At 53.6% G+C, this 17,093-nt stretch overlaps 1 protein-coding gene across 1 annotated transcript; it reads left to right on the top strand.

Annotated features, from left to right (window-relative positions):
* The first annotated feature begins 12,264 nt into the window (after positions 1 to 12,264).
* Positions 12,265 to 14,251, top strand: POU3F2 (POU class 3 homeobox 2). Its single transcript, XM_040599562.1, is given in 2 exon segments — positions 12,265 to 12,737; positions 12,739 to 14,251. Coding segments are annotated over 2 exon segments (1,308 nt in total). The 5' UTR covers positions 12,265 to 12,510; the 3' UTR covers positions 13,820 to 14,251.
* The last annotated feature ends 2,842 nt before the right edge of the window (positions 14,252 to 17,093 follow it).

Here is a 17,093-nt window from a genome sequence, read left to right as displayed (position 1 = left end):
CATCAGAAGCCTGTCCCTCTCAATCCATTCCCCACTCCTTGGACTTTTCTTTGTACTCCACCATAGATGAAAATCCTTCCTGTACCTTTCCCACTATGCCCCAGTCCTCCCTGCATGGCTCAAAGAAGTCTGACTCTTTTACCCAGCCAGTCCTAGGTACTCCAGCTCCCCACACAACTTCTTGCTTACTCAGAGTGCCCTCAGTAAGCCTTCCTTTTGTCTTTCAGACAGCAGGATCCTCCTCTCAATCCTCAGACCGAGTCATCTTTTTCACCCAGCTCTAATTTTTTCTCCAAACCATTCCTACCCCGCTTTTCTCATTTTCAGATCTCCTAATCTGAAGGTCAAGTCACAGTTTTTGTCTCCCTTCCAGCTTCCAGAGGTGAACCCAAATCTGTGTTTCCATCTTCTCTTCCCCTTCTTTTTTCATCCCGTTCCTTCCCCTCCACCTCCGTGCCAGGGAGCTTTGCTGTGTGGCCCATGTGCCTGACACTAAGGAGTCTCTCAGGAAGCAGCACGGAGCAGCCAGGAGGGGAAGATGCAGCCTGTTGCACTCGGTTACTGAGGGGCCATGCATGCATACAGAGAGGTGAGTGAATGGTTTGTCAGGGAGGGCAGAACCTCCAAAGATGCCTGCTGCTGCATTGCTGCATACATCCAGCTTGTTTGGCTGGAGGTTTTTCCCAAAATCTTTTTAACTTGACCGAACCGGCATAATGGCTTTTCTTTGCACCTTGGAACTTAAATGTCATGATCTTCATTCTCAGTCCCAAAACTCTGGGTGACAATAGAAAATTTTGGCATTGTTGATACAATCTAGCAACATTATAACCAAGATTTTTAGCTGGAAGCATCAAGCAACTATAACAAGGGGCAGCTCTCCCATTCCCACTTGTAATAACCAGGATGCTTTCAGATAGGAGGCAAAGAGAAGAGTGAGGTCTTCATCTGTTACCCTTAAAACCAAAGCATGTGGAATTTTAGCATTTTTTCAGCAGCCATGAATATGGACCTCTTCTAAAATAATGTATGAACACTGAATGTTGACCAGACTTTTCTGGATGTTTACCAAATAAATATGTTGGCTTTGTGTTAAACATGGCTATAAGAAAAAGCAAGAAAGGAAATCATGAGGAAGAAGCACAAGAAGCCCTGCAAGAAATATTTGAGGACTGGTAGAAGCCACTACAGCCACCGAAGTGCCCTTGAGTAGTAGTCCAGCCTAACCGTGATGTACCAGCCCAAAAAGTTTGAAAAAGCAATGCCAAAACTTTGGAGCAAAAGGACTAAATCAGAGACCCTTTTGGCTGCATAAAGATCTTCTCTTTTGAGAGGAGAGTGAATTGTCATGAAGCCATGGCAGGGAAAGCAGACTGACACAGGGTCCCCCAGGATTATCAGTGCCAAATGCGAAAAATACTGTCAGCTCAGGAAATGCTTTGCTGACACGCCGAAGATAAAAATCGTGTATTGCCAACCACCCTCACCACGCATCCCAAAACGTGTCATATGGCCAAAAGTACTACAACTGATTTTGCCATTCCTCAGGTTCTGGTGTGAATTGACAATGACTCTAACATATAAATTACATCATCTTTTAACTTTTTGTGATGTATAACATTGGACAGCTTTGTCTGGGACAATCCATCATGAACTAGTCTTGTTGACATTTCGGATTCTCTCTTCTGACCTTGTCCTTTCAGCACAGGCATAATTGTGCGTATGATAATTTGATTCCCAGTTAGGCAGTGATTTTGCACACCTTCGAGTTACGGAATAGCTAAGAAGCCAGTTCTCTCTATGACTGCTGAAATGAGGCACCTTGAACCAATTTACACTGAAGCACAGTCCGGTGGTGTAGCAGTAAATAAAAGTGGGTAAACTCACCTCTCTCGGTGTGCATAAGTAGGTTAAGCCTTTTTAGTTGTATTTACTGTTGACTATACCACAGGTGCAATCTCAACTGGAGGCTCCCTGCTAAGGAAAAACCAACCATATGTTTGAGCAGCAGACAATGGGGGCAGGGGGGAGGGGGCAGTTGTACAACCCAGTCCTCACCTTACAAAGGGTCTAGCAGGCAAAGGGGAGGGATCCAGGCTCATTTCTGCCACCCAGCTCACATGCAGAGAGCCTCCCATTTCAGCCAAGGAGCTCTAGGTTCAGGAACCATCACTAATTTGCCCCTACTTACATATCAACATGGGGGTTTAGGGATTTTTTTAGATATGTAACACTTTAGCAATCATCTAGGGTGATGGGCAAATATTTTTTCTTGAAGAATCGACTTTTCAGTGTCATTTCAGTGGGAATATACAATTATTATGGTACATGAATTATCTGAGCTGTTCCCTTCAAAGAGTGATTGCCTTTCACGGGCTGTGTGTGGGAGCGGCAGAGAAATCCCTGCTGTTCTAACCAGTGTCGGCACCCCCAGCATGTCAAGCATGGCTGCAGAAGCACAACCATCATTTCACCTGTAGCAGGGCTCAAGCCAAGGTCCCTGACCACTCTGCTCTCAAAACAAGAGTGATTTAGCTTGTTTCAAACCACAAGATTTAGACAAACGTGAGAAAATGTGCTGGACGGCAGATATCTAAAATTACATTTTGAGCTATCAGTCACCCCAGCAAAGAGAGATATCCCACCAACATCCATGTCTGCATTTTCAGGGAAGAAATGGCTGTGTCAGCTGCACCCTCCTTTCAATATAAAACTTCTAGACTGATTATTAGATTATCACAACAAATAGGCCGTTACACTCCTAGTGTGATAACTGGGTAACTAGATGAGTGCAGGTGTGTTTTAGTTGAAGATCACAACTACACAACATCACCCACTCACTTAGGCTCTCTTCAACAAGTTTTTCAGCCCCTTCAGTCCTGCCACTAAGGCCAATGGGAGGAGATGAAGGGACAGACATCGATTTGACCAGGGGATAAAGTAACCTCCTACAGAAACAGTTATTGTAAAGCTGGAAGGAGCAGCAAACAGCAGGAGCTCTTCAGGTAGCTACGTTTTTTTGCTGCTTGTCACAATATTCTTTTGTGTTGTTTCTGGATCTGCTCACTTTACATATGTTTTTCAACTGTTTCTGGCTGGAGGTTGTTGTTACTGGAGTGTGGACATGTTGCTGGCGATGCTATGTAAGTTTACAGACTGCTTGCATGCTACTAACTTCCACTGCCCTCGGCTCTGTTGTCCCCTGTCAATCAGACTTTATTTGCCATCAAATTTAAAATAAAAGGTGTATGTTATTTATCAGACAGACTAGCTGCCTGGGGAATAGTGACTTGGTTTTAGCATTGGTCTGGCTGCATGGCCTAGGCTTCACACCTGAAGGAAGGGTGCTTCTGGAGCTCAGGGAGGCAGCCCAAGAACAAGACAATTTCCTTATCTCCTCCACACCTCCACACCTACTCCATTGCTGGAAGCTGCTACTTAACATAGCATTAAACGTAAATGGTTATCAACCCAGTCCAGAAAGTGAGGAAGAGACACTAATAGACAAGACATGGATGTTTTAGACAAATGCTGAAGTTCATGGAGGAGTCATAATATCGCAATAACAGAAACTGAGTTTCAATTGAGTTGAAAAAGCAATTATCTGGTACTATGGAGTGAAGCGAGAACAAGGTAACGTGTTAGGATGTTATGATTCCTCTTTTTCGTAGCTTTGTCAAGGTGGGGAAGGGTTTGCTGTGGCCTTTGCATTTAACCGTGAGGCCATCAAAGGCCACCCCATCTCTGCTGTGCTCCTCCTCTCCCAAAACAGCCTCTGGAAAGCAAGGCTTGGTTTAACCCTGGCCTTCTCCGACCTCTCTCTGAGAGCTGCCCGGGAGGCTCAGCACAAGCACAGACCCACAGAAGGACCATTGAGGCACCGGCAGCATCCCCCCACCAGGCCAGGGATGCTGCCGGGAGGATGAGACCCCCAAGGCTGGCAGCCCTGGCATCCTCCGCCCCATGGGTGTGCAGCCACGCATCCCCCTCTCACACTCTCCCGGCACACGCTCACGCCTCTCCTTTTTCTTCTTTTTTTTTTTTTTTTTAATTTATTTTTCCCTTTGCAGAAGTCGAGGTTAAAACCCTGAAACCCGAAGCCCTGAAACCGAGCTGCGCGGCCCCGCCGGTGGCGCGGCCCCGCCACTCACACCCGTGTCCGCTCCGTGGCCCAGGCGCCGTCGGGAGTGGGGGGGCGGGGGGGCGGGGAGAGCATCGGACGATCGCAAACAGCAGGCGGCTGCCCGGGGCGCCCGTGCCCCGTGGGTTACACGTGGGTGACCGCGGAGCCGGAGGACCGAAGGGGCAGAGGGGGGACGGGGGGTTCTCAGCGATTCCCTCCCGAGCAGGAAAAGGCAGAAACCCGCGTGTCTGCGGGGGGAGGGAGGGGGAGCCGCTGAGGTTTTATTCTTGAGAGAAGCAATTAAACACGAACTAGCTTCACCCGCGCGGAGGGCAGCTAGCCCCCTCTCCACGTCCCTGTCCCCTCGGGGCGGCCCGTGGGCAGCGTGGGCGCCCGGGCCCTGCCTCAGAGCAGCTCCGGGCGGCGGGCGAGGCGCTCCCGCACCCGCAGCCGTGCCCGCGCCCGCGCATCCTCCGCGCCCTCCCGGCCCCGCCGCCGCGTCCCGGGCCGCGGGCGGCAGGCACCCCGGTCAGAGAAGCGGCTGACCCGGAGCTGCTCCCCCGCCCGCTGCCAGCCCCCGCCGAGCCCCGGGGCTGCGAGCAGCGGGCCGGGGTCGGGAGCGCTCCGTGCGGCCGGCGGGCGCCCGTGACCGAGCCGGGCTGGTCTTCCCAGCCTGCATTTTAATCCTGAAATCTGGAAATGGAAATTGTTTGATGTATGAGGAGACGTTATCTAATTAGGGCGTAAGAAATTTAATCTTTCCAGCAGGCAGGTCATATAATTAATGTTAATTTAACGCTCAAATTCTCAGTCATTAATTTTTATTCTCTTAAACGTAGTTTGGCAGGGGCCCCTGATCCATGGCAATGGATTTTACTGAATGTAAGAGCACACTTGGTCTTTGGAGTGAATTACTGCAACCCTTCCTATCCCAATAACAAGATCACATCATGTATGCATTATTAAGCCATGTAATTGAATGGTCCATAGTTTGCATATCAGACTATTAAAGTAATGTGTTTTGCTTTTCTTCCAACACGTAATGTTAAAGCCTTTGCGAATATTTGGTGATTCTGATAATTATCACCAAATTACTACAAATGTTCTCTTCATTAACGTGATTTCTCTCAAGCATTTTTTTTAAATGTGAATAATGCATTAAGTGGTGACTTGTAAAGTGTTTTTGAAATAAAACTTGTCAACTACAATTCGAAAATGAGCGAGAGAGAGAGGTTTAACAGTTGCACGGGAAGAGAACTATTCTCCTATAAGATTGGAAAAAACGACTTGCCTTTTTTTCCTATTTCAGATAAGTGACTGTACACCTTTAAAGTTTCACTTCATCGGGAGCAAAAGTGCATGCAATCTAAAGAACTGTCGATTGCAGATGATACAGAACAGATGGAGGAACAAAGTTGGAGCTTTTCCCTTTACAGGGAATAGATGGGGACACAGGCAGACAGACAGAGAGATTGATTTGAAAAGATACTGACCTCTCTCCTTCAGCTGCAATTTAACTTGTCCTGGAAAAAAACCACAAGTGAAATCTGCCTCCTCCCCTGCCTGCCTACTGCCTCCTGCCTCCCCCCGCCCCAAGTTCGCACTGTCATCTGAACAAACTGCTGCGCCGATCTCAGAAGGTGAATAATTCTCAATTAACTAAGTAACTAACTTTCTTTGTGCCATCTTGAGTCACTCACTTAACTAAATCTTAAGCCTCTGAGACCCTTCATTATTGCCTTCCCCCGCCACACTATTTTCAAAGTTCAATAGCAAGGCAACAAAAAACACCGCTGCAAAATAAGAGTCTCTTTTAAAATTAAAGAGCTGTTCATTTGCAACGGAAGAAGTTATTCCCCCCCCCCCCCCTTTAAATTATTTAGAGAAAAAAAGGGGGGAAAAACCGCTACGAAACCACCCCACAAAACCCCACGCAGCTCATGTCAGGATCAGTGTCACGGATGCTCTGCGGGGTGCGAAGCCACTGTGACCAAGTGAGTAGGCGCTGGATCAGGTGTGGTGTTGGGCTGTATGACTCGGGGCAGCCCGCAGCTCTACGTGTTTGCTGCCCCGCAGCCAGGAGCGCTCGGATCCCGCCGGGCCGGCCCCGCTGCTCCCCGCTCCCCGGCGGCGGGCGCGGTGCGGTGCGGTGCAGTACGCAGGCCGCTCCGCTGCTCTCCGCGGGGCCGGGACCCGGGCCGGGGCGGCCCCTCACCCCGTCGCGTCCCGCCGGGAGCCCGGGGCAGCCCGCGGCGCGCTCTTATTTTGGTTGGGAGCGGGCAGCGCTGCCGGCTGGAGCCGGGAGAGCGGAGGGAAGCGAACTGTGCTCCTCTGTTTGGTTTGGGGTTGGGTGTTTTTTTCTTTCCCTTTCCCTCCAATCTCTCTCCCCTTCCCTCCTCACTATAGCAACCAACGCCAGCCTGACAAAAATGCACCCTCTGTGGACAATGGCCCAGCCTTCCTACTCGCCTCGCTCCTCTTCCTCGCCGAGCGAAAGAAAGTTTCCAGCCCCCTCCCCTTCTCGCCTCTCCCCCCCCGGGGCAGGCTCCGGCGCAAACCCCGGCGCGGGGCGGCCGCGCCACGCTCAGCCCCGCCGGGACCGGGCCGACCCCCACGTGGGACCCGGGGGGGCACACACGCGAGTCGCCCCCCCGCCGGGGGCCCCGCTCCCCCCAGCCACCCTTGCCAGCGGGATGAGCGAATTCCCTCCTGCCGGGGGGGTCTGCCCCCCGCTGCACTGGGCTGCAGGGGTTTGGGGCTGGGAGGGGTCTAGCAGGACCCCGCACCCCGGCCGCCCCCAGCCCCGTGTCACTGCGCGGCTGGGGCCGAAGCGGTGCCTCCCGCAGCTCCGGCGGTGCTCAGCCCCGGCCGGCTCCCGGCTCCCGAGGTCGCCTCTTTGGTGGCGAAAAACAGCGTCCCCAGCCCGGAGCAGCCTCTTCTTCGCACCGCGAGTGGCGGAGCGGGGCAGTGATGGCCAAGAGCCCTCTGAGAAGGCGTTTCGGGAGAAGAGCCGGAGTTGTACCCAAAAGTGCCCCGAAAGCTGAAAGGGGGGAGGGAGGATCGTGTCCCCCGGCGAAGCAGGGACACAATTTATCTGAGCTCTTCCCGGGGTGTCTGCTCGTCTCCATCAGACGTGATCACTGAACGAAACAAACAAAAAAGCAACTGTTAGATTTGTCGGAGAAAGCTGGGCACTTTTCTCTCGCTCTTCCTTCCCAGCCCTCCCCCCCCCCCCCCTTTTTTTTCTTTTTTTTTTTTCTTTTTTTTTTTTAATCTGTTGCTGTGTTTCGTCCTGCACAATTCTCCGGACAGCGCAGGCTTTGGAAAGTCCCGGCTGAAACCGCTCTCCCGTGCCGGAGAGGCTGGATCGCCTCCCCTCTCCTGCCAATTCACCTGCTTTTCACGCCAGAAGAAACGCCCGCCCAGCTCGATCGCGGGCGGTCAGTTCCCAGCCAGGCTTTTGAACACCAAATTGCGAACTCCGCAGCACCAATCGCATCTGGGTCTGTCTCCGAGAATTCAATAAACAAGCTGTATTAACTCCAACCAGAATTTATCTCGTAGACTGATGGAATTTGTGTTGGGGGTTTTTTTCTGCTTCTTCTGCTTCTTTCCCCCCCAAGGCCTCATATTCACCACTCAAAATTTAGCAGCCTGCCTTTGATAAATTACTCAAAGTAATCCCTGCAACAGCTAAGTCTGACTGGTTGACGTTGTGTTAGAAGTCTTCATAGCGGTATCTGTCTATAAAATATTCACTTGTGGACTACAAAGGGTGGATCATTTTTAATGACAAGATTCAGAACTGCAGGATGAAGGGAAAAGATTAATATCCGTGAATTCAAATAATGTAATTTCAAATACTGAACTTAGAACATTATATCCGACTAGTTTAAACAGTGATGCAGATAAAATAGCAGAGTCTCTGATGAATGAAGTGGCCGGAAGAATAGAGTTGTGGGGAAGGTTGGAAATGAACATTAATACAAACTTTACAGGAACTTTTTTTTTTTTCTCCTTCTTTTAATTCCACACCTCTCTATCTTCTGGGATAATCAGTATTCTAGCAAGGCAAAATATATATGATATTAAATATATGTGCAAGTATATCTATATATGCAGGGAGAGAGATTTCTTTCCTCTAGAGATAGGTGAAGAAATCTATTTAGATGGCGGATTTTAATTTCAATGGGTAATGTGAGCTTGTGCAATCAAAGTTATCAATTTCTGTCCTTTTTGTTTAGATTTCTTAGTTAAATGTGTTTGTTATATCTACCCCGAGGAGAAGCAACTTGAAAGTGTAGCTTTTGAGTCATCTTATAAATACATCCCTGAGGCTGCGGTTCTTGCAGCTTTAAGCAGTTTTCATTAAAGCAGCCAGCTGCCTCTTTGTGTAGATTGGATTTTTTTAAAGCAATCACTTGTGAAGCCCCGGCCTCAGTTTTGTCTCTCTGCAGGCCCTTAAAGTTGAAGTTTCATTCATGTCTTGGGTCTCTCCACCGAATCAAGACTCCTTGGAGCAACACTGGAAAGAGCCACACGAAAGCGGAGGCTTGAATACCTCATAGAGAAAGGTTAAAAAGGAAGCAGAGATCAAAACAACCCCATCTCACAAAAGGTGCATTAAATGCGCCCCAGCAATAAGCACAAATCTTCCAAGTTGGCCTTTAAAGGGAGCACCAGGAGCCTCACGTTTATTGCACCCAGCAATTCTCTGAGCAACTCGCCGCGTCTTTGCACTCCTGGCGCATTTCCTCCTAAAACAACATCTAATGGGAAGATAATAGAGAGGCAGAAAGGAGGCGCGGGGATTCCCCCCCCCCCCCTTTCCTTTTAGCTGCGTGAATCTAACTCAAGGCTTTGAGACCAGAGTTTACAATAAGCTCTTCACTTCTACTTCGAACAGGCATATGCGATACATACTATCCCCCCCCCCCTACAAACCCACGCACTCAAGCGCAGGCAAGAGCGTGTGTTTGAAGAGCGCTGCCCCGGCCCCAGAGCCGGGGAGGCTGATGAGCAGCGCCTGGGAGCCGAGGCTCGCTAGGAACGAGCCGTGCTCGTGTGCTGCTGCTGGAAATGCAGCTTTCCCTCCGGCACGTGAGGAGCTGAAACGCCAGGGAGCCCAGCACCTCGCAAGCCGGAGCCCGCCGCAGCAGCTCGAGGCGGGTGGCGGGCAGGGGACCCCCGGGCGGCGGGGTGGCCGGGCGTGGGGCGGCCGGAGGGCTCCCGGAGCCCGCTAGCGTCCCTCTGCATGCACCTGATGTGTATGCAGCACCTCGCCTCCCAGCCAGGAGAGAGCTCCAGTTAAGTGGCGCTCTATGTATTTTATAGCGAATATTCTCGAGTAGCTGCACTGCAATGAAGGAGATATCAAGGAGGCCTGTCAGTTCAAAGCTTTTGGGGTTGTTTGAAAATCTTCTTCACGTCAAAGTAAGCAGCCCTAGTATTTGAACAGCTGCTTTGAACAGTGAAAAGGGCTGAGCTGAATCAAAACACTGCAGTGTCTGCCCAAGACACCGCATCACCTTCAACCTGCTTTTATACGAGCAGAAAAAAAGGAAAGAAAGGCTGGTGAGACCTCTAATCCCGCGGGGTCAGCTCCGCCAGAAAGGGGCCCCATGACTGTCTCTTTCACATCCCGAGCGCCTCGGACCCGAGCGGCGGCCGGAGTCGGAGCCCACGGAGGGCAGCGGCGCGGCGGTCGGGCGCTCGCTGCCCGGCGCTCCCCTCCGCGGGGGGAGACGGGAGCGAAGGATGCTTAAGGAGCGGTATTAATGACAGGGCTAACAATGATGGGGAGGACGAGGAGGTGGAGTCTGCGGCGCCTCTGAATGCACCGGTCGCGCTCCTCGCTGCTCCCAGCTGCGACTCCATAGGCGTGCGCTCAGCCGGGGAGGGGGCAGGAGGGACGGCGAGGGGCTTTGCCGCGGGGCTCGGGTTTTGTCCGCCTACTAATGCCGTGTTGCTACTTCGGTAATTGTGTGATTACCGTTAGCCTTTGAGATCTGCCGCTGGGGCGGCAGGCGTCAGAGGCACGCAGGTCGGTGACGGCAGGCATCACCTGCCAGGCAGCCGTGCAGGACGGAGGGTCGGAGGTGGGGGGGAAGAGATGCACGACCGGGGCAGTGCCGGAGGGGGTTTCCCCCCCAAAAAAGTGATGGCTGGAGCTCGCTGACCCCCGTATCCCGCCTCCTCGTCGTGGCGAGCCGCGGGGAGCGCGGCGCTGCCAGCACCCCACGGGGACCAGCTGTCCGTGGGGCGCGCACAGGCCGTGGGTGCCGGAGCACCGGCGACTTCCCTCGGACGGTCACCGGGGTAGGTCCGTGCTGGCCGAGCCCCGCATGCCAGAGGCACCCGCGTGACAAGCTAGCCCTGAGAATGACGAGTGGCGTGGCCCCTCGTGTGGCGTCCACGCACAAACTTTTGGCAGCGGCCCTGGGGGCGGCGGGCGGGAAGGGCGCCCCGACAGCGCCCCAGCGGCCCCGTGAGCGGGGCGGGAGGGCTGGCCCGGACGCGGGGAGCAGGGCGACTCTCCCAGGACGGTCCCCGCGATGCTCTGGCGCAAGCCTGCTGCGGACTTCCCGCGTTGTTGTGTTTCAACTCATTGGTCTACACCTAACTGGGAGGAGAGAGACAAGAAAATGAGCATCAAATTATGAAATTCCTGGGTGCTCAGTTGCTTCCACACTGGAAACAAAAGGCAGAGCTTCACTACAGAGGCACTGACTTCCCTCCCCGCGACACTCGCGGAACAGGCAGTATTGTTCTTCCCTGAGCCTGCACCTCGAAGAAAGAGGGGCAAAAAAAAAAAAAACAACAAACAACCCTTAAGAAGAATCTCCACTCTTTCATGGACAAAGTTTGTTGTTGTGTCCCCCAGTCCCGTCCCCCCCTTCTCCCTCCCTCCCTCCCTCCCTTCCTCCCTCCTCACCCCCCGGCAGAAGGAGCTCTTGATACGCCGCTAAACTAACGAAACGAGGTAACTCCTGCTGCGCCCCTTGTCTCAGGGCACTGGATATCCTGTTTATGCTGCTTCTGTGTATATGTTTATGTGCAGGAGCCCATCCCCCCGCTCCTCCACACCCCCACGCAGAGGAATATTTCCAGGCAAGGAGCCTTTCCAGCGCTCATGTTAAATACGATGATTTATAAACAACTCGCAGAAGAAAGCTGTTTCTTGTTAGTAGTAATAAATTCCCCGGTCCGCCCTATTGTATTATTCCGATGAAGAGAGCGGGAGCCTGCGAGGCGCACCTACCCCCGTGAGCAGTTTATTTTCGAGACAAAGCTATGGCTTCCAGCTCAAAAATGGGCAGTGAACTCTTTTCGCCGCGGCCAGCCGGGCTCTGCTCATTCCTAGGAAATCCGGATCCAGTTCCAGGGTCTCCTTCCTTCCTGTCCGGGCCGCAACTTCTCCCCCGCCCCCCACCAACACCCCCCCGCCGCTATCCCTCTCTGTTTTTCTAATTTTTTTTTCTTTCTCCATCACCCCCGCTCCCTCCCCCCAGATCTTCCGTACCGATGCAGAGCCGCTAGCGCCGCTGAGGCGGACCCGCGGGCACCCCGTCCCCCCGGGACGGGACGAGCAGAACAATGCCGCCGCTGCGGTGCCGAGGTGCGAAGCCCCGACACCCCCGGCGGAGCGGTGCGCTCCGGGCAGCGCCGGCAGGCCGGGGCCGGCAGGCAGGGAGGGGGACGCCCGCTCCCCGCCCCCGGGGGCGCGGCACTCCCCGGCTCCGCCGCGGGGCCGGCTGCGGGGCGGCGCTGCGGGCGCTCGGCTGGGCTGAGAAAGTTGGGGTGCACCCCGGGCGGCACGGTCGGGCTTCGCGCAGGGACCTGCGTCGGGGTGCGAGCAACAGGAGCCGGCGGGCGGGCCGGCAGCGGCAGGCGGCTCCCGCCAGCGGCGCGGTGCGGTGCGGTGCGGGCCGCAGCGGAGGCGGCCCGGCGGGGCGGGGCCGGCGGCGGAGCGCGCCCCCTCCCCTCCCCTGCCGTCCCCTCCCCTCCCCTCCCCTCCCCTCCCGCCCCGCCGCCGCCGCCGCCGCCGCCGTCCCCCGCCCCGCGGCCGCCGCTCCCCCCGCGCCCCGTTCCCCCTCGGAGTTGGGTTCCAGAGGGCGGTCGGGGGCGGGGCAGGGGGCGGGGCGCCGCCGCCGGGTCGCGCCAATGGTGGGTGGCGGCGGCGGCGGTCGCCAGGGGCGCTCGCGTCCGTCAGGGCGCGGCCAGCCAATGGTGTGCGGCGGCGGGGCGGGGCGGCCGCGCGTGCCTTCGCTGTGGGCCCCGCCGCGCGGGCCGGGGGGGCGCGGGCGCCGCGCGGCGCCCGAGGCGAAAAAGTAGCTGTCAAATGCGCGGCGCCTTTAACCGGTGCGATCAGTGCGGCTCGGCGAGTCATGGCGACCGCAGCCTCCAACCACTACAGCCTGCTCGCCTCCGGCTCCCCCATGGTGCACGCCGAGCCGCCCGGCGGCATGCAGCCCGGCGGCGGCTACCGCGACGCCGGCGCCCTGGTGCAGGCGGACTACGCGCTGCAGAGCAACGGGCACCCGCTGAGCCACGCTCACCAGTGGATCGCGGCGCTGTCCCACGGCGGCCCCGGCGGCGGCGGCGGCGGCGGCGGCGGGGGGAGGCGGCGGCGGCGGCGGGGGCGAGGCGCCCTGGTCGGCGGGCGCGCTGGGCCAGCCCGACATAAAGCCGGCGGTGGTGCAGGCGGGCGGGCGCGGCGACGAGCTGCCGCCGCCGCAGCACCCGCCGCCGGGGCGGGCGCCGCACCTGGTGCACCACGGCGGCGGCGGCGGGCACCACGCGGCGGCGGCGGCGGCGGCGGCGGCGGCGGCGGCGTGGCGGGCGGGCGGCGCGGCGCACCTGCCGCCCGGCATGGCCGCGGCCAACGGCGCGCAGGCGGGGCTGCTCTACTCCCAGCCGCCCGGCTTCACCGTCAACGGCATGCTGGGCGCCGCGCAGCCGGCGCTGCACCACCACGGCCTGCGCGACGCCCACGAGGAGCCGCCGCCGGGGCCGCCCGGGCCACCGCACCACGGCCCCGAGCACCCGCCGCCGCCCCACGGCCCCCACCCCGGGGCGGCCGGGCCGGCGCCCGCCGCCGCCACCGCGCCCCCCGGGCCGCCGCCGCACCACGACCCGCACTCGGACGAGGACACGCCGACCTCGGACGACCTGGAGCAGTTCGCCAAGCAGTTCAAGCAGCGGCGCATCAAACTGGGATTTACCCAAGCGGACGTGGGGCTGGCGCTGGGCACCCTCTACGGCAACGTCTTCTCGCAGACCACCATCTGCCGCTTCGAGGCCCTGCAGCTCAGCTTCAAGAACATGTGCAAGCTGAAGCCTTTGTTGAACAAGTGGTTGGAGGAGGCGGACTCCTCCTCGGGCAGCCCCACCAGCATAGACAAGATCGCGGCGCAGGGCCGCAAGCGGAAAAAGCGCACCTCCATCGAGGTGAGCGTCAAGGGCGCGCTGGAGAGCCATTTCCTCAAGTGCCCCAAGCCCTCCGCCCAGGAGATCACCTCGCTCGCGGACAGCCTACAGCTGGAGAAGGAGGTGGTGAGAGTGTGGTTTTGTAACAGGAGACAGAAAGAGAAGCGCATGACTCCCCCGGGAGGGACGCTGCCGGGCGCCGAGGACGTGTACGGGGCCAGCAGGGACACGCCGCCGCACCACGGGGTGCAGACCCCCGTGCAGTGAACTCGCGGCGGGGGCGCCCGGCCCCTCCTCCTCCTTCTCCTCCTCCTTCTCCTCCTCCTCCTTCCCCCAACTTTTGATTGTCCTCCTTTTTCTCTTTTTTGTTTTACTTTTTTATTTTCTCCTATCTTTAAAAAAAAGACAAAAAAACTAAAAAAAAAACGCTCAAAAAAAAAGAAAACAAAACAAAAAGCGAGCGAGCGAGAGGGCGAGCGCGAATCACAGCAGACAGACAGACAAAGCACCTGCACCGGACTGTCCCTTAGACGGTAGCAGGTGCGATGCTGTATTTTGACCTTTCCAGGCGAGTGCCCGTGCACCGGAGTGGAGTGAGTACCGCGCACAGGCAGGCAGGCACCGGCAGGGCAGGCGCAGGGCGAAAGCGGTTCGCACAAAACTCCCTTGCTCGCTGGCGAAAAAATACGGCGCTGCCCGGCCGGGGAGGGGGCGGGAGGAGGGAAGGGGGGGGGGGGGGGCGCAGCCGCCTCGGGTCCCCTCCGCAGCCCCCTCCCGCCACACAAAGGCAGATTGCATTGTGGAATGTCGCTCGGTATTGGCACATGCTGCTGTGTTTATTTTCTGTGGATCCCCTGTAGGAATATACGAAAAAAAAAAAACCAAAAAAAAAACAAGAGAAAGGAAAAGCTATCCCTTTTGATGTAGACAGTATTTAACCGTACCAATTTGCACTGCAAGAAAATCGAAGTTTACATAAACAAATTGTTTTTTTCTTCTTTTTTTCCCCCTTCCTTTCCGACCTTAATTTTGCAAATGACTTGCATTTTCCACGGTGAGCGTTAGTCAACCAGTGACCGGTCTACAATATGTTACTGTGTTTCAGCCTTTGCTTTATGTGTATATGTGAACTTTTGTTATAAACAAGTCTTCTTAAATATGTGTAACGCTTATTTTCTCCTTTTACCGTAGCAAAAAAGAATGCATATATCTGTATGTATGTATACATATGCATGCGTGCATAGACGTACATATATACACATATATATAATATCTATATACACATATATATGCACCACCAGCTTCCATTCTCCAGAGACGTGACTCTCGTAATTGCTTAATGTATGCCTTCAACGGCAAGAGTCGAGTTCGGAGAACGGAGAATAATGCAAACCGACAAAGTAAACTTCATTTTCGGGCAGTGTGTCCGGGGGCCGAGGCACAGCCAGAGGGGGAGGAAAAAAAATATATGCAGCCCTTCCAGACTGTGCCAGTGCGGGCGAGCAAGGCCCAATGTGGGAAAGGTGGAGACGAAACAACACGTTTCCAGAGTTTTCCCGGAGAAAGTGGCACTCCCTTGAGAGGGAGAGGGGATTATTTAGCTTCACCCCCACCCCAGACCCCTTCCTTCCCCCTCCTCCCCCCGAGGCTCCCCGTGCGTGCCTTTGGCATCCCCGGTCCCACTGCCCGGGCAGCCCGGGCAGATGTCAGCCTCCAAACTTTCTTTCATTGAGCAGTTTCGCATCAAGGCAAGAGCCAGGGAGAGCCCGAGGAGCTGCTGGGCCCGAGGGGGGGTGGCCGGGTGCTTACACCTGCGTGTAAACACGCTGCCTCCTACTCTCCGCAGAGACCCTGTGCGTTCCTTCTTTGCTTTTACTTTTCGTATTTTTTTTTTCCTGTTTGTATCTAGCGCACACACACACACACGCACGTCCTTTGGCCAGATTGCGGTATCATTTATTGAAGGAAAGGACCAGTTTTAACTTGGATAGCCTTGTGTCTTTCACTGGGGAATGAAATGAAATGGGGCGAAAAAATATGCCATTTTTCAATGCGGTTTTCCCCCCCTTCGTTAGTAGTTTTAAAGTGCATCTTGTGACATTATCTTGATGGGAAACGGTTAACTTTCCAAAAAAAAAAAAAAAAAAAAAAAAAAAGAGAAAAACCCACGGGGAAAAAAAAAAGCAAAAAATAAGGAAAACAAAAAGCTCTAAAGGGAAGCAGAGGAGCGGGACCTTGGAGCAGCGCATGTATGTGCGTGTGTCTGCGTGCGTGTTTGTGTACTTATGCACACACACAGCTATGCATATACATTAGAAGAACTTTAAACTATGATAGTTATAAATTCATAAAAGGATCATTTAGTCAGCACAAACGGGTGCTATAGAGACAAAGCATTTTTATAATCTAAAAGTTTACTTAGTTGAGTGTTGGACAATTATGGAGAAAAAACAGTGAAGCATTCTCTCGCAGAACTCTCCTATAAATATTGCATTCAGTAGCTAAGGCTTTAGAGTATGTTTCTCATTGTCTTTTAAAGCGCCTGTGACATTGAGTTTTCTTTCCTTTTTTCTTTCTCTCTCCCTTTCTTTCTTTCTCTCTTTCTTTCTCCTTGGTAAGACAGATGATGATTTCTAAGAGGCACATGCATTAGCCTTTTTCCTAGTTTTCCAACAATTGTCACAAAGATACGGGCACCAGGCTTTTCTCTTTTTTTTTTTTTTTTTTTTTTTTTTTTTTTTCCCATGTATTGAGCTGCTTGTTATTTAAAGTGTTGAGGACTAGCGCCTAGTGAAGTGAATCATATCAGGGCAGATCCAGTGGTAAAGGGAGGAAATGAACTTTCAGACACTTATTAATACGTGCGTAAGGTCAGAAAACGGAGTCGAGAGGATGTTTGAGAAAAGTCTCAAACTCCAAATAGGTTTACTAAAATAAAAAAAAAGTTACCACGCAAACCTTACCACTATGTATATATGTTTAATATTTGTCCTTTGAAATGCAGAAATAGTTTCAATGTTTTCTTTGTCCATTTTTCTTTTTTTTTTTTAAATGCTACCCAGGGAAATATTTTCATATCATTTTTAAGTGGCCTGCCTCAATGTATATTTATTTCTTTTAAAGCAAACAGGTTCTGGAAACTGTTTTTCTGTAGCTTTAAATGAGTAGGTGAACAAAATCTATATGGGATGTAATTTTTTTTTTTTTTGGTTCAGTCTCTTTAAAAATACTTTGTTTTGGTACATTTGGATGTGCTTGTGGGGAAAAATAAAAGCGCAGAGATCCTTATATATTTATGTTAAAGTAATATTTTATTATCTACATAAAACAGAAATGCACAATACCTTCATAGTTTGTTCTAATTATTGAAAAATCTTTATTTTATTTTTAAAGATAGGACAGATTTGCATAGTTCTTAAGATTTGGAGGGAGAACACCGCAGTACTTATACTGAGTTGAGTTCTGTGTAACAGCACCGCCATTCCTTTATATTTCATGGAATTTTTGGAATAAATTTGATGCCTATACCGAGAGGTTCCGC

Source organism: Falco naumanni, chromosome 6 (assembly GCF_017639655.2).
Source record: "Falco naumanni isolate bFalNau1 chromosome 6, bFalNau1.pat, whole genome shotgun sequence".
NCBI lineage: Eukaryota > Metazoa > Chordata > Aves > Falconiformes > Falconidae > Falco > Falco naumanni.
Note: the sequence above shows the minus strand (reverse complement) of the source record. Positions and strands in the feature narration are given on the sequence as shown.